The sequence below is a fragment of the Dendropsophus ebraccatus genome, chromosome 11, assembly GCF_027789765.1.
Source record: "Dendropsophus ebraccatus isolate aDenEbr1 chromosome 11, aDenEbr1.pat, whole genome shotgun sequence".
Lineage (NCBI taxonomy): Eukaryota > Metazoa > Chordata > Amphibia > Anura > Hylidae > Dendropsophus > Dendropsophus ebraccatus.
The window spans coordinates 78,590,105-78,616,573 of record NC_091464.1 but is presented as its reverse complement, the minus strand read 5'-3'; the positions used below and the strand labels follow the sequence as shown (position 1 = coordinate 78,616,573).

General features: G+C 43.2%; 1 protein-coding gene across 6 annotated transcripts in view; it reads left to right on the top strand.

Moving 5' to 3' along the window:
* Positions 1-26,469, top strand: part of TIAM1 (TIAM Rac1 associated GEF 1) — a 241,741-nt gene that overhangs the window by 146,565 nt on the left and 68,707 nt on the right. For 5 of the 6 annotated variants that reach the window (XM_069946252.1, XM_069946253.1, XM_069946256.1 and 2 more), the window contains 4 exons: positions 2,204-2,293; positions 4,768-5,738; positions 21,167-21,614; positions 23,757-23,929. In XM_069946252.1, coding sequence (XP_069802353.1) covers positions 4,779-5,738; positions 21,167-21,614; positions 23,757-23,929 — 1,581 coding nt within the window. In that variant the 5' untranslated portion in view covers positions 2,204-2,293; positions 4,768-4,778. Of the gene's footprint in view, positions 1-2,203; positions 2,428-4,767; positions 5,739-21,166; positions 21,615-23,756; positions 23,930-26,469 lie in introns of all 6 variants that reach the window. The other variant, XM_069946254.1, reaches the window with a different exon arrangement.

Sequence of the window (26,469 nt, the reverse complement as noted above, 5' to 3'; positions counted from 1 at the left end):
CTGCCGCCACTATTGCTCGTGTCAGCAGCGAGTGGGTAAGTGCAGGTGAGGCCGCGAGGAGATGCGGGTGGGCTGCCCGGGTGATCACTAGATTGTCCGGGCAGCCCATAGAGGATAGCGGTGATCTGCTGCTGCTGCTCTTATGTCACGGAGCAACGGTAGCATATCGCTGCTATCATTTGTTTGTCTTAAAACATGTTAAAAGACAAATGACAGCAACGATCAGCCGTCATGTTGGCTGAGGGTTGCCTTCTATTACACGGGATGATTATTGGCCGTAATGGGCGATAATTGTTCCGTGTAATAGGGTCATAAGGTTCCCTGCAGTGCCACCACAGGAGAAATGAAGAATTACACAGTACCCTTTCAAATCACTAGGTTGTTTGTGTAATACAGAACAGGTCCTCCAGAGTTTGTATTGGATCCTGTTTTCGTTGTATTATTGTAATGGCATCCCATTGCTTACTTCATCTTGATCCAACAATGGAACATGCAGTTGCCTACAGAGCTTTGTGCTGGCCACATAGACCTATTTTATGCCATAATACATCCTTTTGTTTTCTCATCTAATATATTTTAAGAATGATAAGGTATTGTTAAGACCGGAACACATCCACCTATCGAGGAGTTGGCAGGTTTTACGTAATTTTTTCTATTCCTGCCGCAGCGCCCTGCTCTCGCTGGGTAGATGAGACTTGTCAGAACAGACTCCCACCACTGATCTATTTTTACACGTGCAATCTGCTGTTCCGTACATTGCACAGTTGCGCTTCCTCACAAACCACTTGAAACCTGTATTTTCATTGTGGGATTTGGATATAATGCAAAGTTTCCTGAAGAATGTCCCATTTTCAGACCAGGAACGTTCCCTCGAATGTCGGCAGATTAACCCCTTCCGTGGAAAGTTTATTTTTGAATCTGAAAAAGTTAGTGCAGACTCTATTGTCAAAATTAAAAATGGTGACTATTATAGCTCTTAAAGGGTCACCATCTGGCCCTAAATGACCAGTCTGCAGTGTTACAAGAGAGAAGGTTGTGACAACCAATATGTTCACGGTTGTGTTTGTCACTCAACTTTTTCAAAAAGACGGAGAAGAAAAAATGCTACATGATCATAATTTTTCCCCTAGTACAGGAATACAAAATAGTTGTCACCGCTGTAATGCGGTGATTTGTATCCAGTTCTATGTGTATTGCTGCTATGCGGCGCTCCTATGCAGTATTTCTGTAATATGCGGTTGGAGGTTCAATGCATTATTGCTGAGTTTTGTGCCATCTCTGTAACCTTACAGCGCGGTTGTTTTTAGTGCGGGTCTCCTGGGCATAGAGGTAAAACAATACAGCTCGCCGGTAAAACGTGTCAAGGAAAATGAGCCTGCACTCGCTGACACGTCCTCCACTATATACCTATGTAAAAGCCTGCTGCATAGTAACACTGATTCTTCCCTCAGAGCCTTTCCTCCCTCAGCAACAGTCTATAACGTCGAGGTTATACCGATCAGTTTGCATTATCTTGTATGAAACTGTTTGAAATTTAGTTTTTTTGGGAAATGACAATCCTGACGCTTTAACTTACTTTTATTTGACACCCTTTTATGGCTCCTGATTGGCAAAATTTTTTTATCTCACAGCACACGTATGTAGAATGTGAAAGGTAGAAAAGATTACAAATCTATGATAGATTCTATGGTGGCTGTCAGGTCAGGAAGTTAAAGGGGTACTCCAGCGGGGGAGGCACTTTTTTGGTGGGACCGGGGAGGAGGTGGCTGAGGGAAAAGATGTCCACTCACCTCCCCGGTTCCAGTGGCGGGTCCTGCATGGCGGCGCTCTGGTTCCCGGACGCTTCCTGGTGTATGACGCGGGGCCGAGACGATACGGCTCAGGTCTGCTCAGCTAGTCGGTGACAGAGGCGGGATCTGAGCGGACCTGAGACGTCACGTCTCGGCCCCGCGTCAGACACCAGGAAGCGTCCGGGGACCGGAGCGCCGCCATGCGGGACCCGCCGCTGGAATTCGGGGAGGTGAGTGGACGTCTTTTCCTCAGCCACCTCCTCCCCGGTCCCAGCAAAAAAATGCCCCCCCCTGCTGGAGTACCCCTTTAAAGTCGCAGGATGGTGCACATTTTAAAAATGTTTAAAACTCCCGACTGTTAGGTTTCATTGTATACCATTTTAAATTTGTCATTTATTCTTATTTCATTTTAGGATTCGTTCAGCCAAGACAAGAAATGAATGACCAGGAAGCAGAAAGGCCCTATGTCGAGTGATGCTGAATACGTTGTTCTTCTGCCAGAGGTGACTGTGTTTCCTGTGTATGGTGATCATGTGAGGTTGGATCATTTCCACTTGTCATTTGGCCCGTGACACTTCATGTACACCTTGCTCTTGCTTTTGTATGTTTTACTAAAGCGGAAAACCTTTATTCCTGGGTAAGAGACCTGTGATCCCCGGCTCTTTTAGAGTCAAGCTGAATCGTTGGCAAACATTGGCTCTATTGTCAGCGAATGTTGCCTATTACTATTGTCAAGTAATTTTTTTTTTTTTAAAAGTGAAAAGATGAACTGTTACTACATGGAAAAAATCAGTAGTATGATCATTTCTATTCTATGCCAGTCTTTTGGTATTTGCCATTGGCTAATAAAGAATTGTATATGGGGTGGGGGGTGTCCTACATTGGTTCTGGGTTCAAATCGGCACCTATTATTGAGAAAGAAGCATAAAGCCTTCTCTGCATGGAGATAGTAAAGGGTCAATTTGTTCCAAATTCTTATTGGATTGAAGGCTAAAATCCTGGACCACAACTCAACAGTATGTGTGTGTAATAAATAAATAAATATATATATATATAAAATATTTTTGATCCATTTCCTGACTTCCACTTTTGAGATGTTCTTTTGTCTTTATTGTGTCATTGTCACTAGGAAATTGACTCATGAGTCATTGAACTTTCCACACACTAGCGTTTTTGTATTACAATCACTTCAATACATAGGCAACTTTTTTTTTTTTTTTTACACTTTGTAAAAAAAATTTTGCTGCTTCTCTGATCATTTAGTTCACGGTAAAAGGGGTAGAGGTAGAATAGTTAAACATGCGGTTCTGGGAAAGCACCTTTTTTGTTGGTCAAAAAGCCAGATAAATCCCTTACGATTCACTAAAACATGCAGCTTCATATGCTTTATTTGATATGTGTATTATGTTGTTTTCACAATGATGAGAGGCCGATTGCGTGTGTGTTTGCTTTCGGTGCACTTGTGGCTAACATTAACTGATGTTTCCCTATAGGCATTGCTCTTTCACGTTCCCGTTATATATTATTCTGTCAGCAGAGAAAGCTTTCAACGGTTGAATCTACCTCAAGGGGAAGCGACATTGTCCTTTTATGCTCTTGCATCAACAGACTAGTCTCTGGTCATTCGGCCTTGTCGAGAGTCTCCCTTTTAATTAAGGTCACCCATCCATTTTCCCTTTGAGAACTTCCCTTTTAGTTCACTTCATCCCACTGATCAATTTATGGCAAAAGCTGCAAGGAGCTGCACTATGGCTGGATCATTAGAGGAAGTGGCCGCAGAGAGTTTCTTGACCTTCTGCTTTATCTCACTCCCGTTTTGTTAAGAGAAACATTGGACCTGAGATACTGAAAAACAAACGCTCAGTCTGCATCCATTGTTTATTTCTTTTTGTAACTTTTTTTTAGTAATTTTTAATCGCCATTTTTTCTTTTTTTGTTCCTTTTTTATTTCATTCTTTTGATAAGTTAAAATACCTTTTATTTATGAACTTAACTAGTTAATGTAATATATATATATATATATATATATATATATATATATATATATAAATTTAATTTACTTATTTATTTATTTTTTTGTATACTTGCCTATACTCTTGCCCCCACAGTGTTGCTTTACCGATCTGTGACAGCTGCCGGCCTCCTGAAGCTCCTTCTGCTGCAACGTCAGGACCTAGCTGATAGATTGCCCGCTCAGCCAGTGGCTGTGACGTTGCAGGAGTCGGGCCATAATGGAGCAGAAAGTAGGCTGAAAATCTAGCAGCTGTCAGAGAGCGGTGCTGTGGGGGCACAGGGACATGTAAGTATACTTTATTATGTTCTCGCACCACCCTGCCTATAAGCATTTTTTTTTCTCCCCTTGGGAATTTTCCTTTTTAATATAGTTTTTTTAAATTTAATTTTATTTTCATTTTTTTTTTCTTCCAAAATACAGTTTTAATTCCCCCCCCCCCCCCCCGAAAATTAAATAAAACCTGCCTTTTATTATATCAGAAGGCAAAAGGTGCACTGTGATTGGTTTCTATGGCCAACAGAGCAGGGAGTTGTAGTTTTGTGATAGCTGGAGAGCCATAGGTTGGGGGGTGGGGATCACAGTTCTAGACAGTTGACGAGGACCATTGAGTGCATTTCCTTCACATAATACAATGACCGTAATTTACCTTTGTACCAATGCACTTGTATTGTCTGCTTGAGGAGCATTAGTATTATGGTAATGCAAGTGATATTATATATAATAAACCATTAAGGATTAATTAGAGGTTGTCATTTGTGTTATCTGTATGATGTGTATTGTGTGTATTATCATTGTACTATTGTATAGTCTGTCCTATATATTATCCCGTCTGAATTCCATAGTTAATTACTCATATATCACCTGTGTACTTAAACATACCAGGAATAATCCTATCTATATATATTTTTGCGCCATCCATATACATATACATGATCTTTTTTCAATTTTTTTTTAAATTTCTAGACGGTGAAATCATGGGAAACGCAGAAAGCCAAAATGTAGAGCAAGCTTTGTACGGTAAAGAGCACCCAAGCCTGGGCCGCAAGCACACCTCTCGCTCACTCCGTATCTCCAACAAAGCTTCTCGTCGTACGAGGCATGCTTCTTCTGGGAAACCGGTGCACCGTAATTCAGAAGTTAGCAACAGGTCAAGTAGTACTCCCAGCATCCCACAGTCTCTTGCTGAAAATGGCATGGAACCCTACACTCAGGATGGCGGCCTTGATGACTACGATAGCCGAGGATGGGCAGACATGGGCATGAGACCAGTGTCCTATCATACAGATTCTTCGGTCACACCTAGTTTGAACAGCAGCACAGTCCTCACCACAACGTCCGTACAGAGTATGCAGGATTCTGAAGAAGGTCGACTCTACGGGGAGGAGTCTGCCTATTACCCTGACGGAGACAGTCGATCTCAACTCTACATAACCAATGGGCCTAACCTCTTGGATACTGCCAGTTTTAAGAAGAAGCGCTCCAAATCTGCCGATATATGGAGGGAGGACAGTCTAGAATTTTCACTCTCGGACCTGAGCCAAGAACACTTAACTAGCACTGAGGAAATTTTATGTTCCACCGAGGAGAAGGATTGTGAAGAAACCCTTAGGACTGACTCGGGTCGTTCTCCCACACAGCTGGACTCTTCCCAACGTGCCAACTCTCTCACAGACTTGTACCCGCAGAAGAGCCAGCTCGCCACCATCAATGGTGTCCCCAGGAATAAGTTCATGATCTACTGTCGAAATTTGGTGTCTCACTCGCCAGAATCTGTCCAATACAAAACATCATCGTCTTCAGCCAATGAGACGGCATGCTACAGTAACTATAACACCCTCCCCTGCAGAAAGTCTCACTGTCTTTCCGAAGGTGCTACAAACTTGAAGCTCAGTCATAGTAACAGCATGCACGGGCGAAGGGCCAAAACTACTCAGGTAAAGAGCTGCCTTACATATTGCAACCGATATTTCAACTCTCCGATTGTTATTTCACCCAGCTTTCCTGGGCTCCTGAATCACAAAGGTGCCATATAATGTATTAATACCTGACTTTCTCTAGCATTACAGTCAGTTTTACCACTGGATGAAATACACTTCTGTGACCCAGAGTTATGGGTAATCTGAAAGGTTTATTGTGAGGGTCTGCAGCAGCTAAGGTTTGTATGATGAGGTTCTGCAGCAGCTGTGGTGTATTATGATGATCCGCAGCAGCTGAAGTGTGTATGATGATGGTCTGAAGCAGCTGAGGTGTGGATGATGATGGTGATGTGGTAAAGCAGCTTAGGTGTATAAAGATATTCTGAAGCAGCTGAGGTGTATTGTGATCTGCAGGAGCTGAGGTGTGTATGTTGAGGTTCTGCAGCAGTTGTGATGGGTATTATGATGGTTTGCAGTAGCTGGGGTTTGTATCATGAGGTTCTGCAGCAGCTGAGGTGTATATGATGATGGTCTGCAGAAGAGGTGTGCATTATGATATTGGAGGATTACATTTTTTCTTATAATATACACCCCAGTTGTATGGGGGAGAGTGCACAGTAAATTAGTATTAAAGGGGTTTCCTAGAAAAAGAGAAAGTTACTTTATTGTGAAAATGACACCATCCCTGTCCTAAGTGTGTTACAATTCAGTTCCATTCACATCAGTGGAACTGAGCTGCAAAACCCACACCCAAACTGAGGACAGGCATAAAGCCTAGATAACTCCATTAAACCGCTGATCCTTTTAAAGAAGCTCTGCAGCAGCTGAGGTGTGTAGTGTGAGATTCTGCAGCAGCTGAGGTGTGTAATGGGAGGTTTTGCAGCAGCTGTGGTGTGTAGTGTGAGATTCTGCAGCAGCTGAGGGGTGTAGTGTGAGGTTCTGCAGAAGCTGAGGGGTGTAGTGTGAGGTTCTGCAGAAGCTGAGGGGTGTAGTGTGAGGTTCTGCAGAAGCTGAGGGGTGTAGTGTGAGGTTCTGCAGAAGCTGAGGGGTGTAGTGTGAGGTTCTGCAGCAGCTGAGGTGTGTAATGGGAGGTTTTGCAGCAGCTGAGGTGTGTAATGGGAGGTTTTGCAGCAGTTGAGGTGTGTAGTGTGAGGTTTTGCAGCAGTTGAGGTGTGTAGTGTGAGGTTCTGCAGCAGCTGAGGGGTGTAGTGTGAGGTTCTGCAGCAGCTGAGGGGTGTAGTGTGAGGTTCTGCAGCAGCTGAGGGGTGTAGTGTGAGGTTCTGCAGCAGCTGAGGGGTGTAGTGTGAGGTTCTGCAGCAGCTGAGGGGTGTAGTGTGAGGTTCTGCAGAAGCTAAGGTCTGTATCCAGGTGTTCTGCTGCTGCTATTACCTTGCAGGTATAGACCAGAAGTGCCCACATAGTGTCACTGATATCTGTATAAGTGTCATGTAATGATGTCAGGGCCTGAAGATTATACAAATATTTGTTAATAATTTTCGTTCATATTCTAGTGGAAAATGGGATGGTGTTTCTAAGATTTGAAAATAAAAGCACTGACTGTAGTAGTTGTCATTGTCACTACGTCAGAGGTGGTGGCTCTCTGTAATCTGTAACAAACAATGAAACTGGTTGCCCTAGAAAACAATGAATGTCGACATCTGTGTGATGTTAATACAGTGTTAATTTATAGGGGAAGCCGTGTCTCTGTAAACCGCAGAGAAGCTTGTTTTCTCAGCTCATACTGTACATGACCAATTTTAATTTATGACTTATATAAACACTTTAATTTCTGCAAAATTTCCTATATAATATACTTAAAGCCTAGGTACACCTTAGCAACCAAATTTTTTTAGTGTCAAAGTTGATCCACAAATGTCTTATTTTTTCAGTTCATATGCAGACCTGTGTCTCCATGGTAACAGACTACAAACAAACCCTGTGTTGTAGTCTGTAGTCTGACCCTGTCACTTATATCGTCTCAACCCATCGGAAGTATGTTATCATAATATTCGTAAGAGATGCAAGTAAATATGGAGAATCAGACCACACAGGGAGAAACCACACCTGCACCCAATGTCCTGTAACTGTAGGACGTTGCGGTGATATCCTGCAGCTACTGAACATCATGTGTGGTCATGGTTTTTGGCCATAGGCAATGTACAAGGTTGGAACTCCCTCCCCTATTATATCAGAGACAATTGCATGCTTGGCAATTGGTTCATTCACTCTTTGTAGGACTATAAAGTGGCTGGGCGCTGTGCTCCCCTCAAAAGTCCCTTAGCCTCTCAGCTATCAGTCCTAGTCCCAGCAGTCAGATCCCCAGCCATCCCCTATCCTCAATAAGTGATAAGCGCAAAGTGTGGCATAACCCCTTTAACATCATGGATTACTTGTCTCTGTCATGTTGTAAGAAGAACTTATTCTTGCCTTTTTCTGTTGACCTTAACGTGACCTTCAACAGGGGGTCAAAGTCATTTTTAAGACCGGTTAATCCTGAAAATACACTTGATGCCTCCAATGAGAGGTCTTCTCCCTAATGTTCAGCAATCTTGGCTGAGTGCTCCCACCTAATCCTATTTGGTAACTTGCAATTCTGTGTACTTGGTTCCCTAACTACTCTGGGGACTCCGGCTCCATTTACACATGTCGTAATTGGTTTAGGTTTTCTTTGGATTTATCTCCGCTTTGGTGATGGAGCTCTGGTGGTGTCTTCTGTTTTAACTATAATCCGCATTATGAACAGTTACACTGATTTACAGAAGGTGAGGAGCCAAGAACATGTTAGAGGATTTTTAAGTGTACATTCAAAACGCAATGTTGTCCAAAAGACTACCTCTTAAAGAAGGCCACCTTATTGCATGATGAATTTTCAGTCCAACATACATTTTGCATAGCAGCCATTTTGACTGGCCGTCCTAAAGAGGTTTCACTATATCTTTCTTCAGTGCAGAGATATAATAGCACAACGTTCCAGGCCCAAAGCTGCACTACTGAGAGATTTTGATAACCACATGATCTTACCCAGTTTACCTGATAATGCTGCACTTTACATTAGATACTCAGTAGTACAGCCTCAGGCTTTGGGCCTGTAACTTGTGCTTGCTTGTAAAATAAAACATTTAAAAAATGATTTCGATCAGTTAGTTTGTTTAGTTTTGGAGGACCTGTCCTGTCCTGCATTACCAAGACCACCTGTTGATGTATATAGACGTGTAATTCCTACTTTCTCCTGTGGGGGTGCTGCAGGAAAACTGAACACTTATTGCCAAGTTTCCCCCTAGACTGATCCCTGGGTAGTCTCAGCAGGAGGATGCTTGGTTATGAAATTATTCATGGATCACTTTAACTAGTTGTCCAAAGTGGAGAACCCCTTAAGATGATGTTGCAGTTACTTGGAACTTTAGTATGGTGTGAATAGCCAACTTGACACCTGTCATACAGACAACAGATTATAAAATTGTTAGAGTACCCTGCTCCCCTTATTTTCATGGAGAGAGGCAATAGAATACTCGGTGCACAAGCAAATATTTACTAGTATTGTGCACCTGCCCCCTCGCCTTCACCTGACCTCACTGTGTACACGGAAAGAGTAAATCCAGCCTATTGTCACAGATGTCTCACGTTATAATACATTATAGTACTGTTGTGACGTGACCCGCCAGAGATAAACATGAGGGTTCACATGCCGCGATTCATACAGATATTGTCAGTTTTCTGCTGGAAATGCGCGGTATATTCACTAATCACATCTGTTACACACTATATGGGGGGATATTTGGTGGCTATTAGCAGCGTTGGGGTCGTGAATCGGAATCTGACCAGGAGCCAATATCTGAATGGGGTCCAGACGTTCTCCAAAAATGATTGTGAAATTGTCGCTATAGGCTATGTGACTGATAAAAAATTGGTAATGAAGTGGTCCACTCATGACGAACATCTCCTTAAATGTAAGAATGGTTGGGGCGATGATGGAGGGAGCAACCAACTATATAGCGGGTGGGGTGGGCAGGGCTCCTGGTTCTCCTTCTCCTCCCACAGATGATGAGGAAAAAGTGATTGGGCACAGTGAAGTACATCATCTGATTCTTTTGTTCTTGGGGACTACCACCAGAAAAGTCTGGGCAGTGAAAAACCAGTTACTGCAGTCCTCTTTGACACAACGTGTTTTGAGAAAATGATTGCTTTCTTCATCAGGCCTTGTCTGGCTATCACCCATTTTTTTTCATCCGGAATAAATGGATGTGAAGGGATGAGTAGAGAGAGAGCTATTCCGACCATCCTCTTCATAGGTATAAATGCACAGCTCAGCCAAATATATATGTATTCTCAGTGGGGGGAAAATTGTGTGGCCAACATTTTATCGCTGAAAAGGACCGCTCAAACAATCCAGCAGTTGTTTATGTGGTCCCGCCAGCACAACTAATTGAGCCTTAAGAAGGCTCTGTAAACAAGTACCGATCACTGAGATTGGTACTCATTTAAAGACATGCTAGGAAACTGTCCAGAGCAGGAGAGGTTTTCTGTGGGGATTTGCAACTACTCTGTGTCAGGTTGGAAATAATACACCACTTCCTGCAGGACACACAACAGCTGATAAGTCCCGGAAGACTTGAGATTTGTAAATAAAAGTCTGTATAACTTTCTTACATCAGTTGAATAAATTTTTTTTTTTTAATTTGGAGTACCCCTTTAAGACATGTTTCTGAGGAAAACAAAACCAAAATGCCAGAAGATACAAGGCTCGCCCTAATCCACCCTGCACGGTGACATTTCCGCACCTTTAGGTTCAGCTGGTTGTGAAGACTATCGTGACTCGACCTCTTTCTGATGACATCTTACAAATAAATACAACTTTTGGGGGTAAACGCTGCCATCTGCTGTGCCACTATAACAACCCCAGGGAGACAGGGTGGCAGCCCTCATTTGCCGCTATAGTGGTTCCTGGATTGAGATATGATTGAATGGAATGTATAGCTGTGTGACAGAACAGGACGACTTGAGTACATAGTTAAAGCAACGTTTTTCTTGTTTATTCACTCCTCAGTGCTACAGGTTTGGAGGCGACTGGTTGTGACTTTGTTTTTCATGTTTCTGCATGTTTTCAGGAAATGAAAGCTGATTTGTGACCGCAGCGCCACACCCTGCGGTCACACACTCCTCAGGGGGGGCTATCAGGGAGCATTCATTACTAGGATGTTATGGGGTAGTCAGGGATTTGTCCCCCCCCCCCCATTTGTGGATTATAATAGGTCAGTTTCGGGCAGTAGCCCGGGTTATTCTGCCCCTGTTCCACCCCACCCCCCACCCCCCTCTTCTTTGGGTCAGAGATGGGGAACCTGAAGCCCTCAAGCTTATGCAAAACTACAATTCCCATTATGCTCAGGCAATTGAAGTTGAGCATGCCTGATCCTTCTCTCCAGGTGTCCTCATTTTTTGGGAGACCACCATACTCATTAGCCGTATGCCTAATAACATTGCTGCAATAGGGCATCTTCCTCAGTCCTCATGAACCTGGGTAAAGTGTTCCTTGCATTGTTGACTTGGCCATAATCCCTATCCACTTATGTTTTAGTATTTTGCTTGTGAAACCTATAAAATGCTCCCGCAGGTTACCGCCACCCTAACGTCTGAGGGATTAACCGGCGAGGGTCTGGAAAGCGCTTTGTAGTTTGATGGCAGCATACGGTCTTGTGGTTAGTCCTGCTTCCTCGTATAAACGCTCACAGATGGTTTCCCTCCCTCTTAAAGTTTTCTCACCATGTACCATACAGCAAACACATTATCCTTAAACAGTTCCATGCAGTCTCATCTGGATATTCTTAGCATAATTCCCGAGCACATGAGGTAGCGCATATAGCCCGATTATCTATATCACGTGCGCCAAATTCTACTCATGTGGTTTCTATGATATAAAACGCTGAATTCATCATCTGGAGTGTTCACTTTATAGTTTGAAGTTCTGAGATATTTCACAACAGACATGAACTTAAAGGGGGAACAGTCACCTTGAAAATGCCGTCTAATCAATCAGCATCGTGTTACAGAGCAGGGGGGCTGAGCAGACTGGTATATAACATGGTGGACAAAGCATTATTTTATATTTTTAGGAGTCCAGTGGATGGTCTCCTTCTATAATAGGACCACCCACTGGACTCTGAATCTTTTTCTACAAAAATATATATCAAGCCGCTCAGCTTCTCCTCTATAACATGATGCTATTAGATTGGAAGCATGTACAACATGACGGGTTCCCTTTGCGTTGGTGGTACACCATCAGTAGCTGAATGTCTGACATACTTCCTTATGACCTATAAGAACAAAAGGATATGGAGTTTAATTTTGACACCCCTCTACTGATTGTGATTGTTCGGCATTTAATTACCGGTGGCTGCAGAAGTTGGATGTAGCCTTAAGGCTGCCTAGAAAACATGGATACAGCCATAGGCCATGGGCTGTATCCATGGTTTCCCGGACTCTCTAGGAGTGCATCCAACTTCTTTAGCCACTGGTATTCAAATGGCGAACATCTCTACTTGGCTCTTGGCCAACTATATCTTCCAGTGTATTATAGATGAGGGAACCCTGGTCTTCTCATCTCTAATTGTAGCCCAGGGCTCCATGTCTGCTAGACCCATAGATGCTCAGGTCATATCTTAGTTGTCTTACATGGAAGTAGGAGGTCACTGTGTTCACATACGGTCTCTTTTGACTTCTAACTAGAAATTACCGAACCTCAAGCTTTCTCAGGTTTGTCTGGCCCAGTTTTGTGGCATTTTATGTGGTCTTTTCTTCTCTGGGTTATTCTGGATTTGACAGGGAGGACATTTATGCATTTCCTGGATTTTGGCTTCAACCAGACAAAAGGGTTGTAAAAGGAGCTGCAGTCGTGATAGAGAAGGCCCAGCTTTCTTCTTGATTTTAGTTGATGCACCTTAGGGCCTCTGTCTAGTCTACAGAGACCCAGCATAGGGGAATCCTTTTTATACCTGACCTCCTATTTGAAGTTCATGTACTATATGGTTGTAGTATGCAGAAGTTTTTCTGACATCTTCGTGCTATTTTTTACATATCAGGAACATTTTTAGGAATTTTCAAAGTCATGCTATATTACGAGAACCTTACTCAATATCCCGGCTTGTTCTTGAACCAGTATGACCGGTTATATAAATACGTATAGCCTGGTGTAATAGGCAAAATCTATTCTGGGGCTTCAGTCTGTGTTTGAGAAGTAACAAAAGCTCCCGGGAGAGCCGGGCGTGAAGACGAACAAACGGAGCGCAATAAATCCAAGAAACCCAAGGCTATGCATAAGTGATCTTCTTCTTCCTGCAGCTAAGAAATGCATTATGTATTATAGATTCCTGCCATTGTGCCACAACCTGAATACATGCCGGCTACTATTCATCTCCTGGTTTTACATTAACAGGGGCAGTGTTAACCCTTTATAAGGTGGAGATGTCATTGAATGGAACCAAAAGTTTGCTGAAAGTCCAAATTTACTTAACATTATTTGAGTGTTCCCCAACCTGTTGCTGTTAAGCTGTTACAAAACTACAACACCCATCATGCTGTGCCAGTCTGAGGCTTTCAGAGCATGATGGAAGTCGTAGTTTAGCAGAGGAACACTGCAATAGGTTCTCATTGGATGAAATCACTGCTTCCATCTGTATACCATGCCACAAATAAATGCATTATGACACACCTTTGTGTTAGAGCCCTATTCCACATGCTGAGGAGGGCCCGATCAACGATGTAAACGAGCGGCGATCTGCTAGATCGCCGCTCGTTTACTGGGCCTATTCCACGGCCCAGTTCCAAGGACGTTACCGATGTCCTTGCAGCATCATACATTATCTGTCCAGGCTTCTTCTCCGCGCTGTCTTCATCCCCGGGTCCCACGCGCTCTATCTTCAGAATGGCCGGTCAGCTGACAGGCCACACTCCGCCAATCACAGGCCGCGTCGGTCCCGGCCTGTGATTGGCTGAGCGCTCCGTCAGCTGACCGGCCATTCTGAAGATAGAGCGCGCTTGACCCGGGGATGAAGACAGCGCGGAGAAGAAGCCTGGACAGGTAATGTATGCTGCTGCTGCTTGTCAAATCGTCAGTCGCCCACCGCGCACCGCTATTCAACCGTAGCGATGCGCGGTGGGGTAACAATGATTTTAGGTCTGGCCCTAAATAAACGATCAGCCGATGACAGGATCATCGGCTGATCGTTCTCTCTATTTCACAGAACGATAATCGCCAGAATCGGGCCAAATGGGGCCGATCATCGTTACTGTGGAATAGGGCCCTTAGTTCATCCTGATCCTCCTGGTTCATGAGTTTCTACGCAGCAATTGAATATGTACCCTTGCCATAAATGGCAACTATGTGAGTAATGGAACGACCCCTGTATAGTTCTAGTTTTTGCTTAGTTTTATGGGGGGAAAATCCAGGTTCTCCGCTAGAATAAGCAAAGAAAAGTTAATTCCAGCACTTTCTCCACTTTAAAAAAATTAAACCTTAATTGAAGTAATGGAAAAATCCAGTTTAGGATAAGTTATATATCACAAAACCATGTAGAAAAACTGATGCATTTCAAACATAGCAAGTAGAATGCCACTTTATGAAGAGCAAACAGGATTCAGGGAGTAGGTGCCATGCAGGGTGTATGGGAAGTAAAGATGGCATGTACGGTTATGGGTGAATTTTGCCATGCTTTACCCATCTGGGAGATCAAGATAACTCCGAGATGGGAAAATAGAATATTAAGACACAAGGACAGTTTCAAAGACTTACCCCCCATGTGTGCACCCACTGTTATGGGAATGAGTGCCATTCATTACTGTCCTTAATCCTCTCACTTTGTATGGTAATCTATAAAGACTATTACTTGGAGTGTCTCAGATAGTCCCCATGTGATGAATAAGCCTCAGTGTAACAAAGGGGTGAAGCCTTAATGACTGATAACCGGAGAGAATTTGCATGTTAATGGATCTTAATGTCGGAAGGCAGCGTAACGAGGAGCCGCTCTCACGAGTGGTGGAGGATGTCTGAAGCGCGTCAAGAATTTCCTAGAAGTCCAGTTTTTTCCCTGAATGACAGCAGCGTGACACATTCCTTATAGGATGGTCTGTGAGTCGTCGTCTCGCTTCTTCTGAATGGCATAGATGGCGTATGGAAATATCTCACCGCATGGCTGAGCTTTGATAGATGGTGGGAAATCTCTAAAAGGGTTGTGCTTTTTAGAGGAACACATTTTCTAAGTTTATGGGGGGATTCTCTGCTCTGGGCCAGTGTGAACAGAACTTACAAGGACTGTTTTTTACTGGAGGACCCATTAAGACAACAATGGAGACAACACATTGATTTGAATAGACACAGTGTAATGTCGAATTTCCCCTATGGTGGCACTGCAGGGAAATCAATCCCTTCTGGGTTTCCCACAAATTACTGCTGATCACTTTGGTTTATTATCCAGTGAATAGTGTTGAGCAGAGTTGCTGAACTCTTCCGCAACCCAAGAGCTCGTCACTTGACTCTTGGCATCTAGAGAAGTTAGATGCTGCCCTAGGGAGACATAGGGCCCTATTACACGGGACAATTATCGTTATATTGTTCAAATTTAAATGGTAATCGTTCTGTGTAATTGCAGGCAACGAATGAAAAATCGTTCGTAAGCTGTTGATCGTTAATTTAGATCTGAACCTAAAATTATCATTTATCGTTTGCTAATCATTCGCTGTAATTCCACATTCGTTCGCTCAAGTTCCACATTTGTTCACTAATCGTTCAGTGTAATTGCACATTGTCCATTGTTTTGCTGGGATCAGATGGAATAAACAATCATAGTAACGATCGTATCTAATGGCCATCGTTCTGTGTAATATGGTGGACGATTTCAGGTTAACGAAAAACAATCTCGTTTGTGATCGTTTCTTGTTAATTGTTAAAAATCGCTCCGTGTAATAGGACGCATAGGCTGTATCCATGTTTTTCTTGCAGCCTTAGGACAGCATCTAATTTCTCCAGATGCCGGGAGTCAAATGCGGAGTGTTCGGGTTCAAAGAACGTTGCCAAACCCGAACAGCTTGAAAGGTCCTCTTAACACTACTAGTGACCCTTCTAATAAGTAGGGATTATCTAAAACTGAGAATTAACACATGATTTTATTTAGAACCTGAGACAATATGCAGTTCCTTAAATTTTAGCCCTTGGATTCCAGAAAGCTGAGATATAGAAGTTGTTTGCTGTGATCTTTACATCCTAGGGCTGATATAGCTGCTCTTTCTTGAGTCGGAGGAAACAATCGTTACCAATACGTTTCTTTCTTGGTTAACAAAATTGTAGCTCCTACGTTGACTTGCCAGTATGGCTACTTCCCTTATTGGTCAAGGAGAATTGTTAATGGCCATCGGTGGAGAGTCAAGAGACACCTGGGTTTGGCCAACATTCCTATACGGACACCTTAAGATTGTAGTAGAGATCTGATAGGAAAACCATTGCTTGCACTAACAGAGCTCATATCTTGGGGGATTGCTATTACAGCCCCCAACATGCTGCTTCTACTGCATTGACGTCAGTCTATGCCATCTGCTCATGGTGTTGTGGCATCTTCTCATATGTTGCTCATATGGTGGAAGGCTTCAGAGTTTGTCGCCTCTTTAACGCCTTTTCCACATGCTGCCCTTGTTTTAGGTTTCTCTTATGCAAACACATTTCCTCTAATGATCCTATAAGGAGTATTGTTATTCCTGCCTCAGGTTATACAACCTAAGTTCTACACGAAGCCGCATCATGTGAGTATATTGTATCCAACAGATGGTCCTTTATTGACCTAACATGACTTATTTTATTATCTACATCCTGTTTTGACCATTGGGTTTGCTGTTTTTGTATCCTGCTTTCATTAGTTTTCAGCTGCAATACCATTTTTGACCATTTCTGACAGCTGATATTTTCCATTGATTCCAATGCAACAGCGCCACCGTCTGAGTGCCAATGTTTTTTAAAAAATGTAGGTGCAATTACTGTTTCTTTAAATAAAATTTAATTTAATGTTCCTGAAATTATGATTCTGATCAGCTTTTTTATGAAAAATAAAGGCTAACATTTTATACACACTAAATGTTATGATGTTTGTTGTGTTCTCCTTGGGTAGAATATCTGAATTCTCAGTTGCTATCCCTAGACCATACAGTGATATCCTAGTGTAAATCCCCATGAGTCAGATCTGTCTGAGTGACTGGGGTTACACAGCTCATAAAGGTTGTGGTCAGATAGATCAGTCCTGGCAGTGATTAATGTTCCTCTGATGGCTACTTAAAGATTCATCTAGATTGTATTTACCAGCCGAGATTTAGTGTCTCTTGAATTCTGGCCTCTCAATTTACATAATCCCCTTTTGATGTTTTTAATCCCTCTTCTCCCTTTAACATGCACAACTTTCTCTTCTGTTTCCTGGTGGACTTCATAAAGTGATGTTCCCCGTGTAGAGTTGGCCCCCGCATCTCTTACAGGAGCATAAATAATTTAATAGTAGAAAGATAACATAATCCTTGTTCTTGAAATAAGCGTTAATAGGGTTCTCTGGTTTAGTGCGCCTGTGTTCACATCCTTCCTGTGGTCCTACAATCAAGAAAGCGGCTACAAAGAGTGTCTCTATGGAGGTCCTGTCATGTCCATGTATTACATGAATAGCCTGTTTGTCTCAAAGGGAACTGTAATTCTTCCTTCCACCTGCGGTGATGCTGCAGTGAAAATATACACTTGCTGATCAGTGATCGCCTTGTGATCATCTTACTGTTGGATCTGGAAATGTAGTGATCATCTTGATCTCTCTTAGGATTTTCCTTTTGTCCTAAGACAGTCGTGCACCTTTAACTGATGGCCGAAACAATCGATCGGCAGTCAGTTATGTCACCCATCCTCCATATGCACAGTAATGTTCAGCACTGATGATCGTCCTATGTTCTCAGGGAGGGCTAAGCCGCAATCTGAGTCCTCTGACGGCTGCTTGTCTCTCCCAGAACGAATGGATCCGGCAGTGATTTTTCCATTCCACCCACCCCTATCTCCAGCGATATCAACTATTAGTGGTTGGGCATACACCTTATACTGACGGCCAAACATGCCTCAAGTGGCGGGTACGGACAACAAAAGTATACAGTAGATTAGGGTTTTTAGCTGTCCAGTATTGTTCTTGGTGCGACAAGCCTCAGTAAATGTGTCTGGTAGCAGCTTTCTCCCTTTCCCTATTCAGAATGCATGCAGAATGTAATGTTGTGGGTTTTTAACTCCCGACCCTTTTGCTCTGGAGAAGGTAACACACAGCCAGAGCAGTATGGCTTCTCTTCACATGGGAAACATGTGAAAATTCAGCCAAAAGTTAGTGAAAATGTATGGGCACATTTAGGTGGGACTGGTGGACTATCATGTGTATGGGAGTTTATCGACTTTCCTCGATAGGTGATGTTGAAGGGGGGGGGGGGGGGGGGGCATTAATGATTGGGGTTGAAATAAAATCTATAGAGTATTCCTCCAAGACCTGTTCTCCTGCCATATCCTGTCCTTGTGTCTGGGTTTTTCACGCCAAGAACTGTCTTTCATCTCATTGTACATGTAGATGCCTGCTCCCTGCGTGTTGTTTAAGGTCCGTCACATGTGACACTGCTGGAATGTATATATGTCGGGCTGGGCAGGGAAACCTAAAACACGGCTTTTGTTTGCTATAGACGTAAGAAATCAGATCTGACATTTACCCTGAAGGGGCTTTGAGTTGAAATTGGGAGTTTTGTGACACAAGTTTTTTATACTTACTAAAGGTCCTGTTTACATCTTATAGAAAGATGATTCTTAGTTTCTTTTTTCTATGTCTTTAAAAGCTTTCAAGTAACAATTTTGAGAATTCCTTACAGGGATTACCGAGGACATATAGGCATGTCAAAATATAGGAGTGAAGGATACGTCATAAAATTTAACATGGCCAAACCTTTTGTTCTGGAACATCTGCCTTTAAAGGAGGGAAGTCAGAACGGTGTTAAAAATACATAACCAGCTGACCCACCAACTTTGACTGGTAGCTGATTTTAATCCAAGGCCCCTATGTGAAAAAGCGCTGATCTCTGTGATCAGCGCTCATCTACAAAGCCTTCACAATGCTCAAAGGCCTTTAGGCTGCATGAACGATCGCTGGATCACTTTTTGACCCTTTGTTGCAGTCATCACTTGGCTGAGTATCTATGAAAAGGTCAAAACAACTGAATTAGAAAATGAACAAAGGTTTGCTTGTTGTCGGCTAACCGACATGGAGGAGCCATGTGACCATGCCCCACCCTCTGTGTCCTCCATAGGTAAATACAGGCTCAGTGGTGGACACTGGGGGTGGGGCATGGTCACATGCTCTTCCATGTCAGCCATCTTATGGACAGACTCACCACGGAGCAGCAGCCTAAACTCTCCTGAGACAGCTAGTACTGTACATTACCGATCACTTTAAACTGATGATATACCTTAATAGCTGTGTAATAATGGAGCAGATCCAAGACAACATTAGGTAAACGATAGATAAGAATAAGGGTAGAGTCTTCTACTACATAACTTAAAGGGGAAGTCCAGGTAAAATAATTTTAAGATATGTTATTCCCCAACAAAAGTTATGAAAGTTACTAATAGACACTTATTATGGGAAACACACCTACAGTGCATTTTCCCTGCACACACTACAGAATGATCTGTTCAGGTCTCTGGAAAGTTGGTGATGATGTCACGTCACATAAACTGCTGACACCTGCTGCAGCAGTGGGACAGACTGGAATAGCAGAAGCCGGCAGTTTGTGACGTGACATCACCAACTTTACAGAGATCTGAACACATCATACTGTAGTAAGTGCAGGGGAAATGCACTACAGGAGCATTTCCCATAATAAGTGTCTATTAGTAATTTTCATAACTTTTGTTGGGTAATAACATATCTTAAAATTATTTTGCCCGGACTTCCCCTTTAAGTCTACGACTGTAGGCTCCATTTAGCAGATACTTATAATTACCGCATACGCCTGTATTGGTAGCTGCAGGGTACCAGTATCCGGCTGTGCAGTAGAATTAGAAGGAAACGCGTGGGTACAATATAAGGGCCATTTCTCTTCCATGATCATCCAATACTTATTTAAAAGCTGTAAGAAATATTTTTCTCCCCAATAAAATGTAAATATTAGTGGTGCTGTGTTCACGCTGAGTAAGATGCTCAGTACCTCGGCTGATACCGTTTTGTCCTGTATAGTACTCTATTATTTTGGGCTTAAGGAAGAGTCTTGGGTCGAAGTTTAGCTGCAGATGTTGCTGGCGTTCTCTGTATTCCCCATCTACATTAGTGAATAATTAAATACATGATGTGACAATGATATTCTCTCTGCCAAGGTACCATGCTCACTGGGAGGGTTGGCGCTGAATAAAATACCCGTGGCCAAAATATGATGCTTGGCAGTCACCGATTATCCTGTTTCCTGTATCTAATGTATAATCAGAAGACCTGGGACCTTGCATAGTGAACAAACCATAAATAATTACATGTAAAATTGTTAAAAAAAAATTCTTTTTGATCTTTGAGTCCATATCTGAGAAATCTGAGTAAAAGCAATATGGCTGCCATTAGAGTCTGTTGTTACCCTGCTTTTCCAGAACCCTTGGATAGTGCTTTGTAATCTGCTTATTGTCAGGGGTGCTTCTACGAGGACTTGCAGCGATCAGCTTTAGGTCACGTTCTCACACTGTATTTTAGCTTAAACAGCGGCCGTTGTCTAATTACAGCAATCAATTACATTGCAGTGTATACAACTGTATACACGGCCACCGTTCTCTGCAGCTGCACAAAATATTTGACAGGTCTATTTTGTATGGCCGCTATTTGGTTAACAGCAGCCATACAAAATACCCTTTGCTCGCAGTGTAAAGTACGGCTCCCGGCCGTACTTTACATTGTGGTCTATGGCAAATTGGCGCACAAGCACACCCAAATTTTCCTGCACTCCAATTAAAGTCAAGTAATGTTCATCCAGCCAATACTGCAGTATCAGACATTGTCCGTTGTTTGACATGGCCGTGTCAAACAACGTACGATGTTCATACACTCTGTGAACATAGTCTTCAACTATAGAGTACCTGGTAAGTGTCCAGTTTCCCTACAGCACTGGTGACATTGAGGTTCACACAGTTCTTTTATCCATGTAATGCACAACATGTAATGGTGTCTGTTGTCAGTAAGTTGTCCGTGTAATGCAGGACATGTCGGGTCTTCCAGAGAATGACACTCTTGGGATGTTTGTGGTGGAGTACCCAGTGATCAGCTTATTTTGATAGGACTATTATAAGAAATTTACCACTAATATAGGTTGACATTCTTTCAAACAATTTGTGTTTCAACTTTAAAACATTGAGTTACATGTTACAATGTTTTTTTTTGTAGGATGTCAACAATGGTGGAGAAGGGAGTGAGTTTACAGACAGTGGCATCGATGCCGCCACCACCGATACAGACTTTATGTCAAGACGCTCGAATGCCACCACGTCCAGTTACTCGCCCACCGCCAGCCGGGCATTCATCGGCAGTGACAGCGGCAGCAGTTCGGGAGATGTGCTCCGTCAAGGAGTGTATGAAAACTTCCGCCGAGAGCTGGAGATGAGCAGCTCCAATAGGGAGAACTTGGAAGAGGCCAATTCAGCACTGAGCGACGAACAAAGCAGCGGCACTTTAAGCTCCCCAGGCCAGTCTGATATCCTCCTGACTGCTGCCCAAGGAACTGTGCGGAAAGCGGGGGCACTGGCCGTCAAGAACTTTCTGGTGCACAAGAAAAATAAGAAGGTGGAGTCTGCTACCCGCAGGAAGTGGAAGCATTACTGGGTCTCTTTAAAAGGTAGGGTGCAATAACCTGGACACTATGGGGGAGATTTATCAGACTGGTGTAAAGTAGAACTGGCTCAGTTGCCCCTAGCAACCAATCAGATTCCACCTTTCAATTTTTAAACATACTGTGAGGAATGAAAGGTGGAATCTGATTGATTGCTAGGGGCAACTAAGACAATTCTACTTTACACCATTTTGATAAATCTCCCCCTATCTATTCAGGGATTTAGTTAAAGGCTCATGGGCCCTGGTGAAAACATTTTTGGTCAAAACGCCTTGCCTTCACCACCAGTCTGTCCACAAAATGTAGCTATATCGGTGGGTCCCCCCCCAAGGTAGTTAGGCCTTCTCTTGGTCCCCCACAAGGTAATATGCCTCCTGTGTGCACTCCAGAATGTAATAGGGCCTTTTAGTGTCCCACACAGTTAATGGTGCCCCTCTGTGTCCCCTACTAGGTGACAGTACCCCTCTGTCATCAGAAAATAATAGTTCCCCTCTGAGCAGTGGATAGGAAGAAAGACAAAGGTTCTGCACACTGCTGCACGATGGATGCTATCATAATATATAGAGGAGATTACTGTATAAGTACAGCTACCCTAGTGTAGTGAGGGTTAGGGGCCCGGTTGCAATTGCAACCTCAGCAACACCTTTAGCTACGCCACTGTATGTATCTATTGGTTTCACATTTTATTTTATCTCTATCTAATGTCTATCAGTGTGTTTTGCAATATAGGAGCTAAAATCTATTATCTTTACCTTCCTCCTTCCCCCTCTTTCTTTGTATCACTTGGTTATTGTTATAGCTACTAGCATACCTTATGGACCAGATACTTTAAAATATTACAGTCTACACTTTAGAAACGTATGTATCGGCTGTCAGCGCCTCATAAATCATCTTCCCCAGGCTGGACATCTGGACTTCATCTATAAGTGGTGATCCCCATCTTGGCATTCACCTCTGGATGCAGTAGGCTTTACATCATGGTTTAAGGTTTCACGTGGGAGCGGTCGCATATTGTGAATTAGTTGCTGCCTGGGTTTTCAGGATCTTAGGGTGTGATCAGCGTGCAAGGGCTGGGATCATACAGCTCCGTAATAAGTGCATCCTCCCATATGACATGGAAATGATTTATACGGTGTGGAGCAATCTGATTTCAAATACGATTGATGATCGCTCTAAAAAAAGAATGTGTAATCTAGATTGATTTACCAACAGTAGCTATCCTCATGTATCCTCCACTTTCATTGACTTCATACTCACCCTTGTAGTACTACCTTTCCCCAGCAGTGGCCGCTGCTTTCCCCAATAGAATCAGCTGGACTCCAATCGAATTGGAGATTGCATTGTAAAAATTGTGTAGAACCTTCATTATTTAGGGGTGTGCCAGTGCAAGTGTCTCCTTTTTATGGTTGGCACTCAGCTTTCCCAGGATCAGTCTCCATGAACCTGTATATGTAATGCTGCTGCTGGGGCTCCATGACCTCCTCTTACAGTTCACTGTAGTACAGTACAGAGCCAGAGAAAGCCTCCGGGAGTCGCTTCATGTGCTTTTCTCCTCCGCTTAGCTCAGGTCCTGGCAAGCTTCCCTTCACTGGAATGGCTCATGTTGGCTTTTCTCCCCAAAGCGACATGAAGAGCAAGAAGGGCCTGGGATGGGTTGGATGATAAGTGTTGTATGGAAACGCATATGGTTATTATTTATGTAGTTCTTTATCCTCATGTAGCCCATAGGGGCCCACTCTGAGTCGCCAGAGCCATGAAAACTGACAATATGTCCTTTATTCTAAGCAAGTATACAAAACATCTGCTTGTATCGTGGAAGTTCCTAAAATAAACCAGCAGTCGTAGGGGCAGGGATTTTTATTTGATTTACTTACCATTAGTCCTTATGAATATCTCTGAGAAAATCTATAAGCCAGAAATTGGCTAAAAGTATACGCAGCAATCCGTTTGGTGGCCATATATATCTTTCTAGCCATTCACTTTTAATACTGCATTTCCCTGGTAGATATTGGGTTGTCATGGATAAACAATCCATTTAAATTTGAAATTGTCCTAAGGGCTTTGTGATATCCATAGACAAAAATAAGGTGGATAACTGCTGGTTAATTGGAAGGAAGAGTCTCATCCATATTGTGGTCTTATTTTCAGGGTGCACTCTTTTCTTCTATGAAAGCGATGGCCGCTCTGGTATAGACAACAACAGTATCCCGAAGCACGCCGTGTGGGTGGAGAACAGCATCGTACAGGCTGTGCCAGAACATCCAAAGAAGGACTTTGTATTCTGTCTCAGCAACTCGCTCGGGGATGCCTTTCTCTTTCAGGTTGGTGATCCTCCATTGCTTTGGTAATTCAAGATTAACCCATGAGGGTGCTTATGACGTTCTTTCTTATCACCCAGCTTTTCTTGAATTTATATAATACCTTACATGTACCCACTATAGTTCTTATCTGTTGTTGTTGTTGTTGTTTGATAATAATATTAATATTTTTTAAGTGATTGTCATCTTTAAGCTCAGAAATGATGTGCAAATCACTACCCACAATGGGATGAATAACTGCTGCTTATTTTCTTAGTTTTAACTTTTTAGCCCAGTTAGGGACCTATTACACAGAGTGATAATCTGACAAATCAGTCCCATATGGTTGTAAAAAAAACTCTTTTCACATAATGAAACCTTATCTATGGCACAGCTATATACAAAGTGTCTCATTCACATTAAGCCGCACTCCTGCCCTTCCGTCCTCCCAGATGTAGAGGTTTCCCCTCTGACCTGTAGGTTAGATCACTTTTTGTATAGGTCCAGGAAATGAGATACAGCCAGTTTTTGGGAATAATCGTGAGTCACACAAGTTCCTAGACTGTATTTTATCTTTTGCTTCCATCCCCAGGGTCACATGGTAGCGTCTGATATTCTCGCACCTCTCGGGCGCTGAAGGTTTTTCTCATTGCTTTGTTAGTTTTGGAGGAGTTTGTACCTTTTTCCTATATTCCTATAATACATCATTAGGGATCAGCGTGCCGTCATGTCACAACGGCCTCGCAGCACCCTTATAGCAGCACTTCTAAAACATTAGACATGGCATTAGAATTGTTGCTGGTTTTCAGTGCAGATTTCCTACCAACAATTCACAACACAGTACAGACCAATACAGGTGAGTGCAGTCTGTCAATGTACCGTGTTATGGCTGCCATGCATCTCTATGAATTGACTTGTGGCTGTAGTCTGCTAGTATGGTGGAAACTGTGGATACTTAGACATGAACTGTAGCTTCCCCAGATTTTGGCTGAACAAAGCCAGCTAAGCTACAAAAGATACTCAGGATATTGAGCAACCACGTTCTATATTGAGAACTGCTGTTCAGCTGTTTTACAGCGTTTGGAAGTGTTTTTCTGATCCCGTGTTCCAGATACTTCATTGGAACATTATTACAGGGCAGGTGAGAGCTCGGTTGCAGCACTTCAAACAGGGGCCTCACATTCCAAGCCGGATGTTTTACAGATATTTACCTCCTGTCACTGCAGAAAACAGATGGATACTTCAAAAGTAGAAGCTGAGTTCCAGGAACATTGCTAATTTACTGTGAACTCCATGATGCAAGAGTTGTTGTTGTTGTTGTTGTTGTTGTTGTTATTTATGTATTTATTTTTTACATTTAGTAGCAGCAGTAAGGGTGGACATGACCCCACTGCTGCCACCAGTGGCTGTGTTGGGAACTGCAGGTCTGCTCAAGCCCTGCCTCCAACAGTTAAAGTATCACTGTCATTAATTTTTTTTTTTTTTTTAAGAAATCAATGGTACAGGCGATTTTAAGAAAATGCATTTTTATCATGAAAAAGCAGTTTGAAACACTTCCCCCCCCCCCCCCCCCCCCCCCCAGTGTAACGCCTATACCAATGCTAACATGTATTATATAGACATCAGGGGAGACCCAGTATATGTATCCTTGCTGGGATCAACGCTTGAGCAGCCCTGCAGTTCCCAACACCAGGGCTGTGGGGTCGGTAAGCCGCAGCTCTGACTCCAACTCAGACTCCTGAATTTTATCAGGACCGACTCAGACTCATGAAATTTATCAGGTCCGACTCCTGCTCCTTCATAAATGGCCAGTCATATACCAGGGGAGTTATTTATCACCCTGGCTCAGCAGCTTCTTCCTAATGTCCTTCATGATCCTGGGGCCACTTCTGAGTGAATAAAGGAATACTGTATATAAAGCAGATTCTCCTGTGTGTGCAGTGTCACACATAGTAATACAGAGAGGGGTCACACATAGTGATATAGAGGTCACACAGTGATATAGAAGGTCACTGTGGGGGCACGCAATAGCACACGCACGCACACACACACACACACACCTTGCTGCAGCCATAGCGCACACCACACACACACACTCAGCTTGCTGCGGCCATAGCACACATACACCCAGCCTGCTGCAGCCATAGCACACATACACACTGCCTGCTGCAGCCATAGCACACACACACACTGCCTGCTGCAGCCATAGCACACACACACACTGCCTGCTGCAGCCATAGCACACACACACACTGCCTGCTGCAGCCATAGCACACACACACACACACTGCCTGCTGCAGCCATAGCACACACACACACTGCCTGCTGCAGCCATAGCACACACACACACTGCCTGCTGCAGTCATAGCACACACACACACACACACACACACACACAGGCTGCGGCAGTCATAGCACACGCACACACACACACAGCTGCAGCTATAGAACACTGAAGAAAAACACACAATCTTCTCCCAGAGAGAAAACGCCACACTGAGGACAGAGGTTACTGCTACACTACTAATGTCTTCTTCTCCTCCTCCTCTATATTACACAGGATA